At 36.3% G+C, this 23023-nt stretch overlaps 1 protein-coding gene and 1 long non-coding RNA gene across 3 annotated transcripts; one reads left to right on the top strand and one right to left on the bottom strand.

The window, feature by feature from the left end:
• Positions 1-4114: 4114 nt before the first annotated feature.
• Positions 4115-10949, top strand: LOC146954819 (DNA topoisomerase 2-like). Of its 2 annotated transcripts, none has more exons than XM_085718658.1 (17): positions 4115-4661; positions 5178-5344; positions 5445-5511; positions 5608-5863; positions 5954-6108; positions 6279-6485; positions 6618-6731; positions 6844-6957; positions 7941-8108; positions 8194-8541; positions 8631-8764; positions 8880-9204; positions 9288-9483; positions 9575-9624; positions 9724-10116; positions 10233-10349; positions 10436-10949. In XM_085718658.1, the coding sequence occupies exons 1-17, from the start codon at positions 4257-4259 to the stop codon at positions 10832-10834; spliced, it is 3615 nt and encodes a 1204-aa protein (XP_085574784.1). In that variant the 5' UTR covers positions 4115-4256; the 3' UTR covers positions 10835-10949. The 2 variants fall into 2 exon arrangements, with proteins under 2 accessions (XP_085574784.1, XP_085574782.1); XM_085718656.1 differs by having other exon boundaries at positions 5052-5344.
• A 5406-nt stretch (positions 10950-16355) lies between these two features.
• LOC146954818 (uncharacterized) lies at positions 16356-16797 on the bottom strand. Its single transcript, XR_015015216.1, has 3 exons — positions 16740-16797; positions 16546-16602; positions 16356-16449 (listed from the first exon to the last, which is right to left on the bottom strand). It is a non-coding gene; the product is annotated as an uncharacterized LOC146954818 (long non-coding RNA).
• Between the last annotated feature and the right edge of the window lie 6226 nt (positions 16798-23023).

Below are 23023 nucleotides of genomic sequence, written 5' to 3'. Positions count from 1 at the left end.
TTTTAACAATATCAAGAATATAATCATTTCCTGGAAAATAACAAACATAATATGTCCTAAAGATTTACTGGTTTATGTTGAAAGTAACCATTTTGCTGTTTACTGAAAATCAAGGTAATCACGTCTAGAAACACCTTATTTACGTCTATGCAAGTGCGCATCCCCTTTGCGATGAGGTACTTTTTCATTGACTCATCGGCACCTCGAACTTGGAAAATACATGTCCAAGAATCTTCGTTTGAGCTGGTCATGTTGTGATAAAAAATTTAGGCAGTACGTCTAGCTAGTCATTTGCCCTCCCTTGTAGTGAATAACCGAATAATCTCAGCCGTTTATCCGATTTTGATATTCCTGAAGAGTTGATCGTGCTGCATATGCCGAGGAACAATATCAAATGAGCATTGCAATCCTCTAACTCTTTTCCTGCAAATTGGTTCGTTTTCAAGTTAACTAGCACACTATTCTTAATATCAAAGATTACTGGATTTGCTGGTTGGAACCCAAGAAAGATTTCATCCAGATTATCCAGCTTTCCATAATCTCCTAGAGTAATGCGTTGATGATCCCTCATATTTGATGAGGCATTGACGAAGTTTTAACCAGTTTAATTTGGATGTATAAACTAAACACGAAAATTTTTAGAAATAGAAGGTAAAGATAAGTAATTCAAATTGTTCATTCGAAAATATTAACAATCCTCGACAACGGCCCCGGCACATAAAATAGTTCAGAAGCAGAAACATGCATAAGTACAAACATAAAAAAATAAACAAGCTAAGGGTGTGCAACTAAGGTTGGGCTTGTTTCATCTGTTCCATCATCTGTTCCATCATCTTGTTTGTCTCTTTTGCCTGTTGCTTCATTTCTCTCTTGAAGTCTTCATTGCTTCTGATCAAGTTCTCTTCTCCAACTCTTGTTTCTTCCAGCTTAGCTTCTGTAGAAGACTTGTTTTCAAGCAGTAGTAATTTCTGTTCAAGAAGCTCTTTCTTCAACTGCTTGTTCTCTTTTTCTAGTACATCATTCCTTTGCATCAAATCCAGTTCAGTGGATGTTGACTTGAAGTTTATCTTGTTCAACCAGGAGAGATCCAACTCCCTAGGATGAACACCAGAAAGAATACAAGCAGCATCATTTCTGGCTTCTTTGCATAATGGTGCTCTTATAATTGTTCTCCTTCTGACTTCTACTTCTTGCAAGTTACTGACAACTCCTCTTAGCCAGTCTTGAAGATTGTTCTGCGTAGTTTCTTGAGCATCAAGAGATGATCTCTGCAGTTCAGTCAAGACAAAATCTTATCTTTCTTTCAATCTTCTCCACTGCTTAACATAGTTGTCTTCATGCACCAGGTTGTTCCTTGCTTGAACTAACTTGTTCAGCTCCTGAAAGATATTCTCACACACATCTGCTAGTATAGAAGAATCTAGAAACAGGGTGGGTGGAGAAGGGACATTTGTGGTTCTGGCAGGAGCACAAGCTTGAAGGGCTTGGTTTGAAGATGAAGGTTGGTCATTTGTGGAGGTTGTAGTTTGAGTATTGGTCTCTGAAGGTTGATCAAGAACAGAATTTACAACCACAGTAGAGGGAGAGTTAGATTGCTTAACCTCAACATCAGAATCTTCTGATGTGGTCATAAAATCAGGTTCATTGACTTTTTCAACTGAAGAATGAGACTCAATATGACCAGGGACAAGTTCAGGAACATATTGCTCAGGAACATGAATATCTGGACAGGTTGATGTGGCCATTTGTACGTTTGGTGCTTGTTGTTGGGGGCTTTCTAAAGTAATTTCATCAGAAATAACTCTAGGGGCTCAATTTTTATTGCATATGATATAGAATGTCTGAATCCTTTTATTTCTTTACCGCTTTATATATATATATATATATATATATATATATATATATATATATATATATATATATATATATCCAAAAATGCAAAAAATTTGATTAGGGATTTTTTGGTGATCCAATGTCACTACAAAAATCCACACGCTTTTATTTTTATTGCTCCGTTAGTTTAATTTTCATTTATTATTCCAAAACCAAACCAAGTTAAACAAAGATTGCAGCTAGACCCTGACTCCGGATCTCGAAGCCAAATGAAGCGGCCCACCGAAAACCAGCACACAATATGTAAGACGAAAGACATGACATGCGAATTTTAAACAACAAACAAATCAAAAGGAAAAGCCTCAACACAACGTGACACGCACCCTCCAAAACTTCTTAAACACCTAAACCACCTAAAAAGCACAAACAAGAGCTAGAGATGACGAACATGAACCCGTGCAACATAGGTTGCTTCTAAAGGAAATCACCACAACAAGCACCCGCCTCCTCACTTAAAACACCAACCACCATCACACATCATCACCCCCACCACACTTCACCACCACTACACATCACCACCCCTACCACAACTGAATAACCACGGCCGCCACTGCATCGCCACCGCGCATCACCACCACCGTCACAACTTCACTACGCCGCCAAACCACCTCACCAAGAAACCGACAGCAACACAATCACAAATCTTAAGTAAGACGAAACCCAACAACAAAACACGGGCAGCGACGCCGATCTGAAGCAGAAACACAACCCAAATCCTAAAAAGGCATCCGCCAGTGACAAGGAGAAGCGGCCTCCAAACGTGTTATGAACAAAAGCATTGCAAGCATAGGTGAACACTCGGCCTATTCAAAAACTATCTTGCAGGTGTTAAAATTAGAAGACGTAGTAATGGGTATCTAGATCAGAAACATGAAGAAGGAAGGTCTAGAAGTTCGAAACGATGATGAGGGAAGAGGTTGTAATGAAGGCACCAACAACTAGCATAAGACCAAGCAAGAGACTAGAAGCCCTCACGTAGAAGGCTCTTTGGTTAGAAACCAGCCCAAACACCAAAACAAAAACAGCTTAAAAGCAGCAATACATCACCTAAATTGGAACAAAACAACAACACTGTAACTGAACCCATAGAGAAACAACAAAGGCAACACCAATCTGAAGACAGAGTCAACAACAAACACAAACCCAACCACCTAAAAAACCTTCCAGATCTGAAAGAAAAAACAAAGCTGCGAAGCTGAAAGAAACCAAATCGCCGCGGTGCACCGGCGACTCAACAAATTAAATTTTAATAAATAAACTATTTGTAAAAGGGAGGAGAGGAGAAGATGAATAATAATAATTATTTTTTATCTAAAAACTATGTTGTCATGAAGTGTTTGAATGGTACATATGAAAATGAATCATTTAATTTATTTATTTATTAAAATTGAGTTATTTCCTTCTATTTTCTTTAATTTAAATAAAATAATTTCATTGACTGAAGTTAGAATATAAATTTGATAATATCTAATTATAATTCATAATTTTTTTTCTTTCTATAATCCACAATGTATTAAAATAAAGGTAAACAAAAATAGGAGATATATACTAAACCAAGAAAATATATTAAAAGAAATTTTTATTAATTTCTATTGATTTCTAATAGAGGTGAAAGACACACTGTTTAGGTCAAAAGTAATTTTTATCTACTCTATACTCTGTATACACTGGATGAGAGAATAATAAGTTTAAAAATATTTTAATAGCTATTTTATTTTTAATTAAAGAATAATTCAATAGAGATCCACCAAATTATTATTTCCAAAAACTTTAAAAAGTAAACATTATAAATCAAACTTGTGCAAAAAGTTTTCACTAAAAACACTTAGACAAAAACACACACTTCTCACTTCACTACCTACACTTTCTGATTTTAGACCGATACTCTGCAAAAATATCTCTACTTCAAAATCAAAACCTTAGAACCCTAAAACTTTCATCTGTATCCATGGCTACATCAAGTTCGAATCAAGAAACTTCCATGCAAATAGCTAATGGAGAATTTGACAAAAAAATTGAATGAATTTGAAGAATTATTACAGAAAAGTAATTGGAACAAAAAAAAACAAATAATAATAGAATGAGACAAAAAAAAAATGGTTAACTATTACTGGAGGCATTTAAGTATTTTACTTGTGTCTACGAAGTTTTTTATGTGGAAAAAGCAATTTTGGTTGGGTTATTGCCCATATATAAGCTAATTCGTTGGAGTGAATCAATCATCCCTTTTCTCTTTACTTTCTCTCTACCACCACCACCACCACCACCACCATGGAGAAACGGTGCGAACCCGATACTTTCATAACCCGATACTTTCATCGACTCAATAAAAAAAATTCAATAAAAAAAAAAACACAGAAACAATGGGTCTACGACGACGACACCACCACCACCACCACCACCACCATGGAGAAACGGTGCGAACCCGATACTTTCATCGATTCAATAAAAAAAAAAAAACACAGAAACAATGGGTTTACGAAGACGGGAAAATAGTTCACCGCAAAATCTCGTACGTCCCTGATCTCTACAAAATCTTCGACATAATCCTCGTTCACGCTGCTGATAAAAAACGGCGAGATCCAACCATGAACCGGTTGAGAGTAGAAATTGATACTAAGATGAATGAGATTTCTGTTTGCTACAACGGTGCTCCATTAATAGGCGATGAAACATTTGATGATGTAATAAACATTTTTCATCTCACGAATAGTTACTCGACTTGTTTTTGGGTTGAGTTTGCTGATGAACTGGGGACTACGAGAGAGGTGGTTATTCCTTTCTTCCTTTGAGATTTTGATTTTTGATTTTTCTAGGGTTAGGTTTTGGTGCTATGAACTAAAATTGAATTTCAAGATTCTGCTAGTGTATTTACTTTTTAATGTTTGGTGAAATGAACTGGGAGTTGTTATGGGATCATGCCTTTCATGTGTAAATTTAAATTTAGGTATGTTATGTTAATTGTTGATTTAGAATCATGTTACAGTTTTACATTTTGTAGGAAATGGACCTGTATTTTATATTTCTGCTATCATCTCGTTGCAGTATTTGTTTGAACTTTGGTCTTTGATTTTGGTGCTTTAATTGTTTCTGCAAGTGCTCAAAATTTTTGGTCTTTGATTTTCCATTTGTCTTGGTTGTATTTTTGTGTTATGAAGGAGTTCCATAATAATATGAATGTTAAGTTTGAGCGAATGGTAACCAAACGCAAAGTTGATGAATACTCGACCACGGTGACCTTTAAGCCTGACTTAACCAAGTTTGAAATGACCTGTCTTGAGAAGGATGTTGTAGCTTTGATGAAAAAGCGCGTGCTGGACATGGCAGGGTGCCTTGGTGATACTGTTACGGTTGAACTAATCAGCGAAGTGATTCCATTCAACTCTTTCAAAGATTATACTGATTTCTTCTTGAATTGTGCTCAGGAGTCCAAACCCTTTTCCCTGCCAAGGTTTGTTGCTATACAGATATGTAGTTGAGAACTCAATCTGAGTGTGGGTTGGTGTATTTTCCTTTGTTTTTATCTAACATGATTTGGTTGCTTTTATTAGGACTCATGCCAAACTAAGTGATAGCTTGGAGATTTGCCTGAGTCTAAGTGACGGGAAGTTTCAACAGGTGACTAGTGAACGTCTAAAGTATAGCGTAACTTGCAGGTTCATTGATGTTAATTTCTTGTCTTACACAACTTATTTTTTATTTTATTTTTACCAGGTCAGCTTTGTTAACTCCATTGCTACAATTAAGGGTGGGACTCATGTTGATTACATCACCAAGCAAATTACTACCTATATAAAGAAGGAAGTATTGAAGAAGAAGGAGCATGTCAATGTGAATGCTGACACTGTGAAGAATCATTTGTGGGTTTTTGTCAATGCTCGGATTGACAACCCTGCCTTTCATTCTCAAACCAAAGAGATGTTAACCACTAAACCAGCTAGATTGGGTTTTAATTCAAGGCTGACTCATGGTTAGTAATTCTTCATTTGTTGGTTGTTTTTGCAATGCTATCAAATTAACATGAAATGGTGTTTTACTCGAATATTTTATATTTTTGAAGATCAAAAGTCTGAAATTGCGAAAACCCTCCTACCACAGATACGGATACGTTTGAAACAAACGCATGTGGAAACGCATGTGGAAGCCATGTTGGCTGGCGGACCCGAGCGTGGCAAATGTACCTTGATTTTGACACATGCAGATTCTGCCTTTGCTGTAAGTTGTTTTCTATTGTCTATATACAAAAACTAATTTTAAAAAGTATATTTCAAATTTTGGTATGAATTTTTTTTCATTTAAGTACAAGCGGTTGAAGCTTATGGTCATTTATTTAAATTCAATTAAAAAAAAAACCTTGAACTTAATGACTACTTTTTGGTTTGAAGATGGCCGGGGTCTCTGCTGTGGTGGACCCGGACCTCTATGGTGTGTTTCCATTGAGCAGCAAATTGCTCAATGTGAGGGACAGTAGAAAGCTATTAAAAAAGAAAGAAATTCAGATTCTGATGACCGTTCTTGGACTTGTGCGAAACAAGAAATACAGTGATGCGGAATCTTTGAGATATGGCCGGTTGATGATTATGGCCAATCAGGTGAGTAACTTAAAGATCATAGTTTATTAATGCCTTGACTTTTATGTTTCTATGTATGAGGCATGATTATGTTCTACGTTTGATTTTCTTATTCCCCGCGATTATAATAGTTCAAATTTATGTGTGATTTAGGATGAAGATGGCGCTCACTTAAAAGGACTATTGATAAACTTCATTTATTCATTCTGGCCATCACTACTTAAAGTTTCAAAATTCATGTCTGTGTTTACCTTTCCCATTATAAAGGTTAGCATGTATAATTGATAATGAAAACACTCTGTACACATTCTTGAGTAAATAATCTATTTTTTTTTTCTTTTCTTTTTGTTTTACGAGATACATTTATCTTTCTCTGCAGGCTTCTAATTCAAAGAAGGGGAAGAAGTTATCATTTGATTCTATGCAGCAATATGAAGACTGGAAAAAAGAATTGGGTAACACTGCAAATGATTGGGAGATAAAGTACTGTAAGGTTTGTTGTTGGAAAACCTCCATATTTTTTATATTTATGCATCTGTGGGCACATTTTAGTCTGTCAGTGTGTCTCAAAGAGGTTGGTATCATTTTGTGTTTAAGATTGATTCCAGCCTCTTTTAGAGCCCCTTCTTCATCAGAAGGGATACTATCTAATTCCATTTTGGTGTGGCATTGGCGTATTTTTTCTGCATATCACTCATGGTTTGCCTACACTATATTGGCTTGCTTGTTGGTATTTTAAAGCTGTGGCTATGCAGCATCATATAAGTCTTGGCTTTGAGTTATTTTTAATAAATTTGCTTTTTTTTTTTGAGGGAACTAAAAAAAGAAACGTTGGATATGTATTCATAGATCATTTTGAAATAAATTGATTAGATTTTATGGATATTTGTTTTTTTTTTTTTTTTTTGAACAAGGATTTTATGGATATTTGTTATTTTTATATATATTTAAATATTACAAGTGCCTATTATAAAAAAGTTAAAACGCCTTATTGAAATAATTAATAATAAATGAAAAGTAAATGGGTCTTTTATGAGTTTGACTTCACTCCTTTTATTTTGCTCCATTTAGTGAGATCCACTAAATGAAACGAGTCCCACTAATCTATCTCTTGTGTCTATCTCTCTCTCTCTCTCTATTAAATGGAGCAAAGCAAGACTCGCATTTTATCAAACACAGGTGTGTAATAAACAAAGACGAACATGTTTGCACTTTATTGCCTATAGAAAAGGTTGAAGGGAAATGTCGGTTTTCATCCTTTTGGATTTGGCTTGGGTTAGGCCATGGCTGCACAACCTGCCCACCCATGAGGTATAGGAAATAGGCGATTCCATCAATGTCAACACAATAAACGATTTTTGCGGTGAACAGAATCGTTCAAACCAAAATACTGTGTTCCCCTAAACCAATTACTTTTTGTGTTCCTAATTCTTTCATGCAGTCTTTGCTTATTTCAAATTTTTGGTGTTTGTACAGGGCTTGACTGCTGCGCAGGAAGTGAGAGAGTACTTTCAAGATCTTGATGAGCACAGGGCATATTTTGTTTGGGATGATGATGATGAACAAGATGGAACTTCCACTTCAATTGAGCTGGCATTCAGTAAAAAAGCTGAGGAATGGAAGGCTTGGATTTGTAACTCTCAGGTTTGATGTTTACCAATACATCAATTTTCTAACACAGGCTTACTCTTCTAGGGTGTATAGTTAACGTATAGTTTTCCATTATCAGATGATGCAGCCTGGCACTTGTAATTATGAAAGCAAAAGTATAAAGTACAGGGATTTTGTTAACAAAGAACTTCTATTCTTCTCAATGAAAAATCTCCAAAGGTCCATTCCGTCTATGGTAGATGGCCTTACACTTGGTCAAAGGAAGACTCTTTTCTGCTCCTTTAAGATGAATTTGACCAAACAAACAGAAGTTTTCCTATTAACTGCTTATGTGACTGAACATTCTCATTGTCACTATGGTGAACAAAGTATTGCTAGGACAATTATTGGAATGGCACAGGATTTTGTGGGTAGCAACAACATCAATCTTCTCATACCTTATGGTCAATTTGGCACTCGTGACCTGGTGAGATGAACCGGCATAATTTTTTTTATTGCACTATTTCTCATTTTCTTTCTTGAACTTATATTCAGGGGATAAGTTGCTCGTTCCAGGGTGGTAAAGACCATGCAAGTTCCGAAAAGTTATACATTAAGCTAAATTGCGTTACTCGTCTCCTCTTCCCTGTGGATGATGATAAGCTTCTTGAATACTTGAATGAGGATGGGAGGTCCATTGAACCAAACTGGTATTTTGTTTCTCCTTTCTTTGTAATGGCTATTTTGGTTGTGATTATTAATAAGTAACAACTAAGGAACCCCATCAAAGTTGAACTGATTCAAATTCTGCTTGTCACCACACAGGTACATACCAATCATTCCTCTCGTGCTTGTTAATGGTTGCCATGCCATGGGGACATGTTTTAGTTCTGATATTCCCAAATATCATCCATGTGAAATTATTGAGAATGTAAGACGTTTCTTGAAGGAAGAGGAAATGGTGCCAATGAAACCATGGTACAGAGGGTTCAGAGGAACCATTAAGAAAAGTGCCAAGGGCTATACAGTCAATGGTTTAGTGGAGAGAATAAATGAACAAACTGTCAGAATCGAAGAGCTTCCTATTCGAAAGTGGACTCAAGATTATAAGAAGTTCCTTGCCAAAAAAACTGCTCAGGCGCACATTGAGGTGACGTGACCTATACTTTTACTTACCATTTACACCATAGGTAAATCTGTACCTTTTTCATATGTAAATTTTCTTTGTTGCAGGGTTTTAGGCAAATAGGGGTTTATGAAATGGTAGACTTTAAAGTCAAGATGAAGGCAGAAAAAATAGCTACAACAGAGGACGAAGATAAAGAAGAATTATGCAGGAAGTTTAACCTGTCGTGCACTATTAGCACAAGCAACATGTATCTTTTTGATGCAGAGGGAAAAATTATGAAATATAACTCCCCAGAACAAAGTATACCCTTCTTTATGTATAATTACTTTGAATCGCATTATCATGTAATGTTTTTCATACTACTCACTTTTCTGTGTCATTTCTTATGCAGTTCTTGAAGAGTTCTGTAGACTTCGGCTGAAGTATTATGCGAAGAGAAAGGTGAATTATTGTTGCTAACAATTACATAGATCTTTCTCTATATCATGTACCTATCTATTAATATATATCAACTGAAATGCAAGTTGTGCTTGCCCGCAGGAATATCTAGAGAAGAACATTAAACAACTTTTGCCGAGTTTAAGAATCAAACGAAATTTTATAACCGATGTTGTGAATGCGTCATGCCCGATCTACCGAAGAGCTGAATTTTTGATTGAGATTCTGAAGAAAGGTAACTCTGCAGAACCACAAGTTGCAGGTGCAAATGATTACAGTTCAAAAGAGCAGGAAGCTGATGAGCAGAAAACTGTAGCGACATTGGGTGACTATGAGTATCTTTCATCCTTGCCTCCTGAAAATTTCACCGATGAAAGCCTTGTGAAGCTGGAAGCTGAACTTGGTGAAAAGGAAAAGGTGCTTAAGACTTTGAAGGATACCTCACCAGAGTCAATGTGGTTAAACGATCTCATGTTGTTTGAAAAGGAATTTGAGGTAAGAGAGACAATTACTTATTTGGCTTAGTTGTATTTAAAATAATGGTCTGTAATATTATTACTATTATTGTTGTTGTTGTTCTTATCCTTTTTACTTGCGTGTTTCACTTTCAGAAACTACAGAAAATTCAGACAGAAAAGGAACAAATCATATCAAGCATGGTGAAGAAAAAGAATGATTTTGCAATTGATGCAAAAAAGCTGTCACAACCACGAAAGAATAATCAGAAGGTATGTCAATTGCCAATTTCCTGTATTGCAATGTTTTCCTTCCAATCATGTTTAACGCTTACACTTTCATGTGCCTATATCATCAGGAAGCTGATGATGATATTCCAGATAGTGATAATGAAGTCAATGCTGTTGATGCTGATGACTTAGTTCAAGAGAAGGCTGCCCCAGATAAGAAGGGGCCTACAAAGGCAGCTACCACTTCCAAAAGAAAAAATGTTCAGCCAGCTGAAAGTGCAGGTTTATCACCCAATAGGAAGAAAGTGAGAAAGACGAGGGAGTCGCCATTTAACAAGAAAAGTGGTTCTATACTGGGCGGGGATGGTAACTTGGATTTAAGTTTAAATACAGATTTGATCGATGACTCTACTAGCTATCCTACTGCAGTGGACGAGGTGGTTGAGAAATTGGAGTCTATGAGCGACAGTGATTATGATGGCGACAATGATTCTGATGATGAGTATCTGAGTGGTTTTATGCATTAGCAAAAGAGCTGTGCTATTGTTATGTAAAAATTTGATCAGTGTCTTGCAGAGTTTCATTTTAACTTGATGACTAAATGAGTTTGCATGCATTAATGAATCTGATTTACGACTCTAACCGTATTTTTTTCTATTCCTTGAATTGAATTGTTCACAAGTTAGTTTTTGTATAAATTGAGGATTACTTATTTCTTATAATGTTGCATAGCACTAATTATGCATCATTTTCAATTTTCTGAAATTATTTGCATGCATATCACGTGTCGGAAGTTTTCCTTTTCTTTGTTGCTACATAATTTCTGATATTACTTGCATGTATATCACAATCCGTGTCGGATTTGACGGTTATATTCATAATTCCTTTTAACAATATCAAGAACATAATCATTTCCTGGAAAATAACAAACATAATATGTCCTAAGATTTACTGGTTTATGTTGAAAGTAACCATTTTGCAACCATTTTGCTGTTTACTGAAAATCAAGGTAATCACGTCTAGAAACACCTTATTTACGTCTATGCAAGTGCGCAGCCCCTTTGCGATGAGGTACTTTTTCATTGACTCATCGGCACCTCGAACATGGAAAATACCTGTCCAAGAATCTTCGTTTGAGCTGGTCATGTTGTGATAAATTTTTTAGGCAGTACGTCTAGTTAGTCATTTGCCCTCCTTTGTAGTGAATAACCGAATAATCTCAGCCGTTTATCTGATTCTGATATTCCTGAAGGGTTGATCGTGCTGCATATGCCGAGGAACAATATCAAATGAGCATTGCAATCCTCTAACTCTTTTCCTGCGAATTGGTTAGTTTTCAAGTTAACTAGCACACTATTCTTAATATCAAAGATTACTGGATTTGCTGGTTGGAACCCAAGAAAGATTTCATCCAGATTATCCAGCTTTCCATAATCTCCTAGAGCAATGCGTTGATGATCCCTCATATTTGATGAGGCATTGACGAAGTTTTAACCAGTCTAATTTGGATGTATAAACTAAACACGAACATTTTTAGAAATAGAAAGGTAAAGATAAGTAATTCAAATTGTTCATTCGAAAATATTAACAATCCTCGACAACGGCGCCAAAAACTTGATGTGTCGGATTTGGTTTAGTTACAATTGACTAATGGCAAGTGTATCAGTCCTTTTCATCAAGTAATAAAGTAGTAAGTAAATTATCCTATCCACAGGGATTGTCCTTTCGTCCGTACAATTTTAGTTACTTATTTTTATTAAGCTGACGGTATAAAAGTAAGTTGCAATTTTTATCTGTTTGCAACATAGCAAATTTACCTGTTTTTGGTTGCAGAAAAGTAAGAAGCGGTTAGGATTCTACGAATCCCCTCTATATTCGTTATTGGATAATACGTAATCTAAATGTCGTTCTTATTTATCTTTTGGTGACTATAAAAGTGATAAGGTCATTGGGAGTTTCCTAAATAGGTAGGGCACCACCTAACCCAATGAGTTTTAGCAACTGTGTACCTAATTATGCCTATCCCTCATATGACTAACGACACTTGCTGATCACACGGTGCTCCTTACCTGCAGGGTCTTGCTAATTCAAAGGTAATTGAAACATAAACTTAAATTGGCTTTCCAGTGTTTCCCTAGGCAATGAAGGCCAAGGTTCCCTTAGGTCTGTCCATATATCAATCTTAGGACACTCATAGCACATTCTCTCTAAGTTTACTTACTTGTTCTACAAACGGGCAGCCCTAGCTTACTAAGGGTTTCAAGAGAATGGTCTTATTAGGTTGTAGCTTTAAGTCGGACTAGGTGCTTGTTTCCCTAATTACTAACCAGTTAATTCCTAGCTTTGCTAATGCACCACATGACCCAACGGGTTCTAGCCACTGGGTACCTACGTCTAGGTTCAACAACTCTTATGGCATCTTTGGTTAGTTAATAATCACTTACTTCCAAGATAGATAGTGTATAGTAAAAGGGTATAAATATCAATATATAAGCATCAAGTTAGTAATAACAGTGTTAGGTCATGTCACAACCTAAGTACCTAATCTAGGATTGCCCCTCTCACAAAAATAAATACTATTTCCTAATAAAACTCTATAGTGGACAAAAGCATAAATAAATGAACGACAAATTAAATAAAATAAATGTCCAACAAAAATATACAGAGGTTCATCTTAGAACTCTTACCTAAAAAGATTTAGTTACACATGGTAACTAAAAACAAATTACTAAATATAAAAACATACCCTAGAAATTCAAGGAGAAGATAGAAACTCTCATGAAGCTCCAAAGTCGCCTTCCTCTTGAACTGCTACAGTTCTGAGCGAGAAATTCTGAATGAGGAAGGCTGGTATTTATAGTGAGAGTTTCTACCTGGGTTTGGGCTAAAAGTGAGGGCTTTACCCAAAATGGAAGCAGGAAAAGACAGTTGACCCCGACTTTTTGCACGCACGGGGCGCATAGTTACCACCCCAATGCATGCCCTAGGCGCATGGGAAATTCCCTAGGTGCATGAAATGTAATTTTCATACCCTAGGCCCATTTCAAATGCCCTAGGCGCATTCTTCCTTCCTTTTGGGCCCAGTCTCCGAATTTTCCATCGTTTTTAGGTCTGCGTCTTCAAATAACTACCCTCAGGACTTTGGGAACATAATTCCTTGCACTTGTATGTCTTCTGAGGCCTCTTGGATCTTTTGTCTCTTAAATCTTCACAATTCTTCGGTTGTTCTTGATTTGCCGATTTGCATGATTTCTTCGTGAATTACTTCAAAAACCCCTAAAATTGCTATGTTTAGGGAAAACTATAATTACAGACTCAAATATAGAAAACATTACAAAAGTTCCAAAATCATAGGCAGTCGTTCTAATACTCCTCCTTTTTGCTTCTATTTCCTACTAAAATAAACTGAAAAACATGCTAAGAATGACGTAAGACGACCTGCCATCAGCAAGCTGCAGGGAGAAGAGAGAAAGATTTCTCGACAACTCAATAGAATCTCTTTGGTGTAGTTTTAGAACTGAGTAGAGTCGTCTATTTATATAGAGATTTTTTAACTGTTTTAGCAAAAATTGCAGCAACAATTACTCTAATGGATAACATTAAAAAGGAACTTATCCATTAATTAGTTCAACAACACTTGTGAATAAGAGCAAAAAGAAACAAATCCACAAAAGTGAAGGAAACAAACTCATTGGATTTGAATGGAGGAAAGATAAGAAATTCAATTGAATTCTTATTCTTATTCTTATCACAACCACGATAAGCTAAATTTATGGGAAACGACATTCACGATTAAAAATAATAATTACTATTATTTTTATCATTATCATGTATTTAAAATTAAATACCGCAATTTAAGTACATTCAAGTACAAGTCTTCACATCTTGAGGATCAAATCATTGGAAACATAAAGTCCTAGAAGATCAAGATCATATTTCAGACAAGAAGAGTCTATGATATGATTGTTATCAGTGATAGAAACCTCAGCATAAGAACATTATTGGAACAAAATGGGTATTCAGATACAAGCTGAATGAACAAGGAGAAGTAGTCAGAAACAAAGCTAGACTTGTTGCTCAAGGTTACAGTCAACAAGAAGGCATTGATTATACTGAAACATTTGCTCCAGTTGCAAGATTGGAAGCAATCAGGTTACTTCTATCCTATGCATTAAATCATGACATAATATTATATCAAATGGATGTAAAGAGTGCATTTCCCAATGGAGTGATATCAGTAGAAGTGTTTGTTAAGCAACCTCCTGGTTTTGAGGATCTTAAGTATCCTGACCATGTTTAGAAGCTTAAGAAATCACTATATGGTCTTAAACAAGCTCCCAGAGCTTGGTATGACAGACTAAGCAATTTCTTAATTGAAAATGATTTCAAAAGAGGTCAGGTTGACACAACACTCTTCAGAAGGACTCTTGAGAAAGACATTCTTGTTGTGCATATATTTGTTCACACTAAACGTATCTAGAAAGTTTAGCATGTGCATTAGTTTAGTATTGGATACATTAAAATTTTACAACATAAATACTTCGAATGAATATCTTATACAACAATATGCGGTCGTACAATAAAAATACAACTCAACTTTTCTAAAGTATAATAAATGCGTCCTTCCATATCCATATCCTTCTGCAGCGGGTACGAACGAACACTTGTTGCAACATCCATTCGGCTACTAGCTTGCTAATCCATCCTGATATCTGAAACAAATAAGGATTGTGATGAGACATAATGTCTCAGTGAGTTCCACCTAATCCTAGGCTATAGGTAACCTTAGGGGAAACCTACGGTTACCACATGTCTATAATACAACCTGCTGGTTGATTATACGTGTGTGGGGACTTGCATACTTAGACGGTCGTGCATACTAGGGCCGTCATAGTCTCTTCTTACCTTGTTATAGGCTTCACTTCTATATGTGTCATGGCGATCAAGGGGAATCTAAAACCGCTATGCCAAGAATACGCTCTACGTATCGAGGCCTAAGTCTAACATAATCATGACATGATTCTAAACCGGACCATTAGGGGAAACCTAAGTTCATCATCGGCATAACTTTCTCTATTTGCTCTATTGCATACTACGATGTATCTAACAACATATCTTATCTTGCTATCATACTAGTTCTTGACGATCTACGTCTATGCTCTACTAATTCTTGACGATCTATGTCAAGGCTCTATGACATAACATATACATGTCTAATAAATATGCATAGTCAGGTTCATTGATTAAGTTAGCGTTTAGCAAACAAATATTATCTGAGTTCATTTTACGGAGAGCCCCGGGGTGGAGTAAACCCGAGCACAATCCCTATCTAACCGATGGAACCAATCTAAGGAATAACCAACGACACTCCTGCAGTGACGTGTGGGATCCTTACGGCTAACCCCATTTCCTCTAGCGAAAACCGCTTAAGCCAACCTAGTGTGGACCCAAGAGACACGACCACTACATCTTGCTTACTAAGTGACATGCGGGTTCCTTACGGCTAGCCTCGTTCCCATCATGAGAACCCCTTGAATCCAACCTTGGAAGGATCTTAAGTATCCTGACCATGTTTAGAAGCTTAAGAAATCACTATATGGTCTTAAACAAGCTCCCAGAGCTTGGTATGACAGACTAAACAATTTCTTAATTGAAAATGATTTCAAAAGAGGTCAGGTTGACACAACACTCTTCAGAAGGACTCTTGAGAAAGACATTCTTATTGTGCATATATATGTTGATGATATAATATTTGGTTCTACTAATGCATCTCTTTGCAAGGAATTTTTAAAATAATGCAGGATGAATTTGAAATGAGCATGATGGGAGAATTGAATTTCTTCCTTGGGATTCAAATCAATCAATGCAAAGAAGGAGTATATGTTCATCAAACAAAGTATACTAAGGAGCTTCTGAAGAAGTTCAAGCTGGAAGATTGCAAAGTGACGAACACTCCAATGCATCCAAGCCAAATATTTTATTAAGCAAAGAAGATAATGGATCTAAGGTAGATCAGAAGCAGTGTAGAGGTATGATTGGTTCTTTGATATACCTCACTGCATCTAGGCCAGATATTTTATTCAGTGTATGCTTATGTGCAAGATTCCAGTCAGATCCTAGAGACATACTTCATTAGAATGGCCTGGAAAACCAACAGATTCATTTATATAAAAATTACTTTTGGCCCATAATATTTATAAAATAACACGATAGTTTTTTGGTATTTATATAGACATACTTCATCAGAATGGCCTGGAAGATCTTCCTTCAATTTACGTGTCCGAATATCCCAAACCTAGGGAACAAAGCACAATGAAAGGTCAACGATCTTGCTTGCTATTGAGAGTAGGTGTAATTTAAGGTACAAACAAAGCTAAATGATGTCCACTGGTTTTTGTCTCCTTCACTGAAGAAAGGGGAAATTACGCTTACCTTCAATGTTGAATCATTGTTGCCACGTAATAATAGTATACTGTCTGCAGACCAGCTGCACATAAACCAAATACCCTGAATCATAGTTCTAAATGGAGTGAATTCTTTGGTGTTTAGATCAAGATAAGAAGGAAACATATATGTACCTGATCTGGTAAACATCCTAAACATGGCGGAAGGTAGCAACACATTTCCCAGTTGTTCCATTCCATAACTTCACAGAATTATCAAAAGATGTTATAATACCCACACTAAACATATCTAGAAAGTTTGGCGTGTGCATTAGTTTAGTATTGGATACATCAAAATTTTACAACATAAATACTTCGAATAAATATCTTATACAATAATATGCGCTCGTACAATAATAATACAACTCAACTTTTCTAAAGTATAATAAATGCGTCCTTGCATATCCATATCCTTCTGCAGCGGGTACGAATGAACACTTCCTTCAACATCCATTCGGCTACTAGCTTGCTAATCCATCCTGATATCTGAAACAAATAAGGATTGGGATGAGACATAATGTCTCAGTGAGTTCCACCTAATCCTAGGCTATAGGGAACCACAGGGGAAACCTATGGTCACCACATGTCTACAATACAACCTGCCGGTTGATTATACGTGTGTGGGGACTTGCATACTTAGACGGTCGTGCATACTAGGGTCGTCATAGTCTCTTCTTACCTTGTTATAGGCTTCACTTCTATATGTGTCATGGCGGTCAAGGGGAATCTAAAACCGTTATGCCAAGAATACGCTCTACGTATCGAGGTCTAAGTCTAACATAATCATGACACGATTCTAAACCGGACGATTAGGGGAAACCTAAGTTCGTCATCAGCATAACTTTCTCTATTTGCTCTATTGCATACTACGATGTATCTAACAACGTATCTTATCTTGCTATCATACTAGTTCTTGATGATCTACGTATATGCCCTACTAATTCTTGATGATCTATGTCAAGGCTCTATGACATAACATATACATGTCTAATAAATATGCATAGCCAGGTTCATTGATTAAGTTAGCGTTTAGCAAACAAATATTATCTGAGTTCATTTTACGGAGAGCCCCGGGGTGGAGTAAACACCAGCACAATCCCTATCTAACCGATGGTACCTATCTAAGGAATAACCAACGGCACTCCTGCAGTGACGTTTGGGATCCTTACGGATAACCCCGTTTCCTCTAGCGAAAACCCCTTAAGCCAACCTAGTGTGGACCCAAGAGACACAACCACTACATCTTGCTTACTAAGTGACATGCGGGTTCCTTACGGCTAGCCCCGTTCCCATCATGAGAACCCCTTGAATCCAACCTTGGAAGGATACAAGAGATATGGCACCTTTAACTTTAAAGTCTTGGTCTATAAATGCATGAGTATTAAATCTATATATTCTATCTCTTTTACCTCGGGTTCCTATACGATCCAACTAGAGGTAAACTATATGCTTGCTTAACTTACTATGTAAAGAGATATCTAATCAATTCACGTCTAGTCATGCTTGCATGATCATTCTAGTTTCTATACGAAGAATACTCCATGTCACTTCACGTCTTATCAAGCATAAAGCTCATGTCTAACATTCTATTCAATTCTATTCTATTCTTTACTAACTATTCTAGTTCTTGACAAGCTACATCAAGGCTCTACTTTCATTCCCTTCCTGAATGATTAACTAGCTACCTGATTCTATCAGAACATCTCTCTATTGCCATGCTTTGCTAACTATGTCAAATACTTGCTTCTTTCTCTAGAAAACCTTGCTCAAGTTTATCAAATAGGACATTGGTTTGAGGGGTTTACTTTTATAAAAAGACTACTCGAAGAAAATCTGAGCCAGAGCAAGCCCACCACGCCTGAAACGAGCAAACGGTGCACTGTTGCACTGTCCACTCGCCTAGGCGAGTAAGCTTGCTCGCTGTGACGAGTAGCTGCTCGTTGTGGGGAGTTGGGGGCGAGCAGGACCCCCTGTTCTGTTGTCTAGCTCGCCTAGCGAGCTATCTGCTCGTTGTGGCAAGTTATGAAAGTCCAGCCCTTCTAAAAATGGTGTTTTTGACCCAAAAACCTCAAAACCAAGTGTCTCTATGAATATTATGACTCTAGTGGTCATAGAAAACCTCTAAAACATTTGTATGGCAATTATTGACAAACTTTGTAAGCATGGCATAAGAAGGGGTACTAAACTCTTATGTAAAAACCCTAGAATTCATGGTTATCTTACAAGATTAAAACACATAATCCCAAGGGTGGAAAGCTATCTAAGAACTCACCTAAACAAGATTCTTGTGACAGCTCTAAGTTTCAAGCTCAAGCAAGCCAAAACCCTAGCTTTTGATCCACTTGCTTCCTTTGCTCAAACCATTCAATCTTGATGTTTTCTTGTAATCTAAGGCATCATGATCCTTGTTGATCATCAATCTTTAAGTTTATACTCCAACTCCAAAACTCTAATTCTTCATGCACTTCTCTTGAGAAAGAAAAGTAGTGAAATCAATCCATTCCAAACTCATATCACTTCTTTGATCAAGGGAAAACCATAACATATGCAAGCTCAAGCTTCCTCTTTACCAAACAACAAACCCTAGCCTTGAATCTCTTTTAAAGAGGAGAAGAATTGGAAACAAGCTTAATCCAAGTTACCAATCTCTTGTAGGATTATAGAGGAACCAAACTTGATCATGATTCTTTGAGGAAGAAGACTTGATGAAGTGGTGAGGCGGGGAGAGAAGAGAGAGGCCGATGGTTAGAGAGAAGAGAGAGCAAAACTCTTTGCTCTAACCTAGAGAGAGAAAGAAGATGAGATATTTTTCGCATAATCCAAATAAATATCCTTTGGCGTACAATTACCAATTTGCCCTTGCCTTAAACGTGTTCAATCCGACATTGATACTTTATCCGTGTTAAGCTGACATCACATAATAAACATTTCTGTCAAACTTTATTTCCATAAACTTCAATCCTCTGGCACGCTGAATATTACATTCTACCCCCTAAAGAAATTTCGTCGTCGAAATTTAGAAATCATCTACCAATCATCGTAACTAAAATATGCCTCCTTTGGTTTCAGTTATACAATATCTGATTAAAACCACTCCAAGGAGTTTGAAGTATACTTTCCTTATTAAACATGTAACTCATCCTTTTATTAATCCGCATAAAAACAAATATGTTCTCTTCTATCTTAATATCTTCCTCAAAATCACAGAACTATCTTAGAACATAGCGATTGAACTTACCTCTGCTACATGAGGATTGGTTATCTCGGATCCATAAATTATCCACTTAGCATTAACTATGCATCTAAGTAACCTTACACTATTTGAAACACTGAGGATTCGCCTTTAAACTGGGGTTTTACTGGAATCCAGGTTTGCCCTGCAGTGTTCTCTTGCATCTAAAACATCTTATCATGCATATATCTTATACTGCATACATAATCTTTCTGGCCGCACTTTGCGACTTATGCCTCTTACCTATGCTACTTATCTTGATGATTCTACTCATCTCTTATCTCTTTTGAGAGCCTTAAGAACTTTTCTCTCTCTTCACAATCTCCCTGCACCCGTATTCATGGGTAACTCACATAACTTGTCTTGGAGAAGCGTGTTGGTGTAAGCCCTAGAGGCCAATAATTTATGTTAAACATTATTTTATGTATCATGACTTTTATTATTGAATAATATATGGCACTCTTTATTATATTTGTGTAATGATAATAAAGTCCTTAGAATAGATAGTTCGTGTAATGATATATTAAGTGTGACTTAATCATGAGATTACATTATCATAAAGAACACTATTCTTAAATGTATCCGAAGTCAAAGCTTTAATATGAATAAAGGATAATAATAAAGCGTCAAGACTATTATGTACGTAGACTGATGACTGCATCTCATGGGTCATAGATATGAGATATTAAGTCTATACATAGGTATAAATATTAGGAGTAATATTTATACTGGATTGACCCACCGTGAGAATACTACATAGTAAGTTATGCAATTGTCATAAGATATTCTCACAATGATAATAGTGTATATCTCTCTTAGACCTGAAACCACTATGATCCCTAGATGTGGACTCAAGTGCTTTGTTGCCATTCTAACGTTGTCTGTAAAAGGATAACCATAACGTTGGTTGATGGGTGCTTGATGAAGCATGCTGAGGGACATGAGTGTCCTAGATGGGATTTGTCCCTCCTCATAAACGGGAGATATATTGTTAGGCCTCTTGATGGAATATGACTGTAAAACTGCATGGCCATGCCGAACTAAGTCAATATAAGATATTGGACTCGTTCGTTATTCAGTATATTTCGGAATCAAGAAATATAAATATTGATCTATATCTATGCCTTGGGATCAATAAAGATATCGAGACAAAGGAGTAATTGTACACATGAGTATTATCATGGAAAGGTTTCGTCAGATCACTTGACATTCTTGTCACTTGGGTAGCAATGATGTGTTGCTAGATACCGCTCATTGTTTATAATATTAAATATTAGATTTAATATTATTGCCAACGTGACTAGAACCTATAGGGTCACACACAAAGAACAGTCAAAAGAGAAATATATAAGTATGATTTATATAAGGGGTACGTTTAGTAAATAACGCTAATTAGTTAGCGAAATTACTAAACTCGTTGTTGGGCTTACTGAAGCCCAATAGTGACTTCTGACTTGCAGAGCACACTAGAAGTTCTATAAATAGAACTCTAGTGCTGAAGTTTTTTGTTACACGTTTTGGAGCAACCCTTCTTCTCTGAACTTCCGATTCATTGGCTAGCACCGAGTTTTGGAGGAGCACTGTTCGTGTGGACTTGCTAGAGGCTTTGCTGCTTGCTGCTTGCTTGGCTGTGATCGAGATTCCAGTTTCCAGTTTCCAACGTTCAGATTCCAAACTTCGAGGTAACAATCGAATCACTGATTCATGTTTGAATTTCATAATGATCCAAGGAAAGAAAATCGAAATTATTCCGCTGCTTCTACTCCTTTCTTCTATTCGATTTTCCTTCAGTGGTATCAGAGCCAATTACGAAACCTTGAATCGGATTGCTTTGTTACCGCTTTATGTTTTAATTTGATTAAACATATTGAACAAAATTAAATAATAAAGAGAATTAAAATTGGCATCGTATTAAATTATATTTTCTGTGCATGGCTTTTCAATTTGATTCGATGTTTCAGAAACCGTTTCTGGTGAAACATCGACGTTTCGATTATACATATCAACAGGAACATAATTGATCGATCATAAAACGCAGCTAATAATAATATCAATCACGTCTATGTGCATGGCTTTTCGATTTGCTTTGATGTTTCAGAAACCGTTTCTGGTGAAACATCAAACCTTTCGATTATACATATCGACAGAAGCATGATTGGTAAATTATGTATAACAACAGTGTATGTGATATACTGGATTTGATCATAGTTTAAATAAGTCAGATGATATTTGTTTATATTAATTGATCTGATGTATGGAGCTTCATAATCGATTCTATGTACTCTGGTGAAGCATCCTATACTCGATCATGATATATGAATAAACAATCAGAGTACTTGTTTAATAAGATCATATTGTTATGCGGGATTTGGGTAATCAGAAACGTGTCAAGTGTTGATGCAAAATACGCCGGTAATTCAAAGTGAGTCGTTCATATTGGATTCAGCGGAACCCCCGGCTAATCTGCGTAGGGTGATCATATGTCGAATTTTAATTTAATTTATTTAATTATAAGGTATAATTAATAATAATAATAAAAGTGTGTTTGTTATTATTGTCATGTGAATGATTATGGCCTTAGTCCTTTTATTTTATTTCTTTTGGATATTGAAATACGGTCTGCGTGTCGTGCCTCTCTCTTATATCTCTATTTTACATTCTCTTCTCATCCACTCCCTCGTATGTAAAACGAGTTTCTTTCATATGTAATGTAAATAGAATACAAGGAGGTGATAGGGCTCAAGACGTTAGGATAGTCCTGGAAGTCAAGCTTGGAGAAGCAAGGTCGTTTCTAGGATTAGTTTAGATTCTCTCATTGGCTTGAGAGAGTCATAACGTTAGGATGGCCATAATCATGTCACTTTATTATTGTATAATTGTTATGCATGTTATGATTGGAGTGCGAATATATGTGATATATAAGCCGTGGTGAGGTGAGATCAAACTTAATAAAAAAATCCTTCAAATCAAAATATTAAGTTTAATGCTTTCCTAAAGTTTAACACCCTTCAAGACTAATATCGAATATGTGGGTTTTGCCT

The sequence above is a fragment of the Medicago sativa genome, chromosome 1 (genome assembly GCF_051527215.1).
Source record: "Medicago sativa cultivar Bolivia chromosome 1, Bolivia_mono, whole genome shotgun sequence".
NCBI classification, from domain to species: domain Eukaryota; kingdom Viridiplantae; phylum Streptophyta; class Magnoliopsida; order Fabales; family Fabaceae; genus Medicago; species Medicago sativa.
Note: the sequence above shows the minus strand (reverse complement) of the source record. Positions and strands in the feature narration are given on the sequence as shown.

Coding starts and splice junctions, on each gene's coding strand:
- LOC146954819 (XM_085718656.1), top strand. CDS start 4,257: ATGGGTCTACGACGACGACACCACCACCACCACCACCACCACCATGGA. Junction 5,345..5,444: donor AAACCCTTTTCCCTGCCAAG/GTTTGTTGCTAT, acceptor TGCTTTTATTAG/GACTCATGCCAAACTAAGTG. Junction 6,109..6,278: donor ATGCAGATTCTGCCTTTGCT/GTAAGTTGTTTT, acceptor TTTGGTTTGAAG/ATGGCCGGGGTCTCTGCTGT.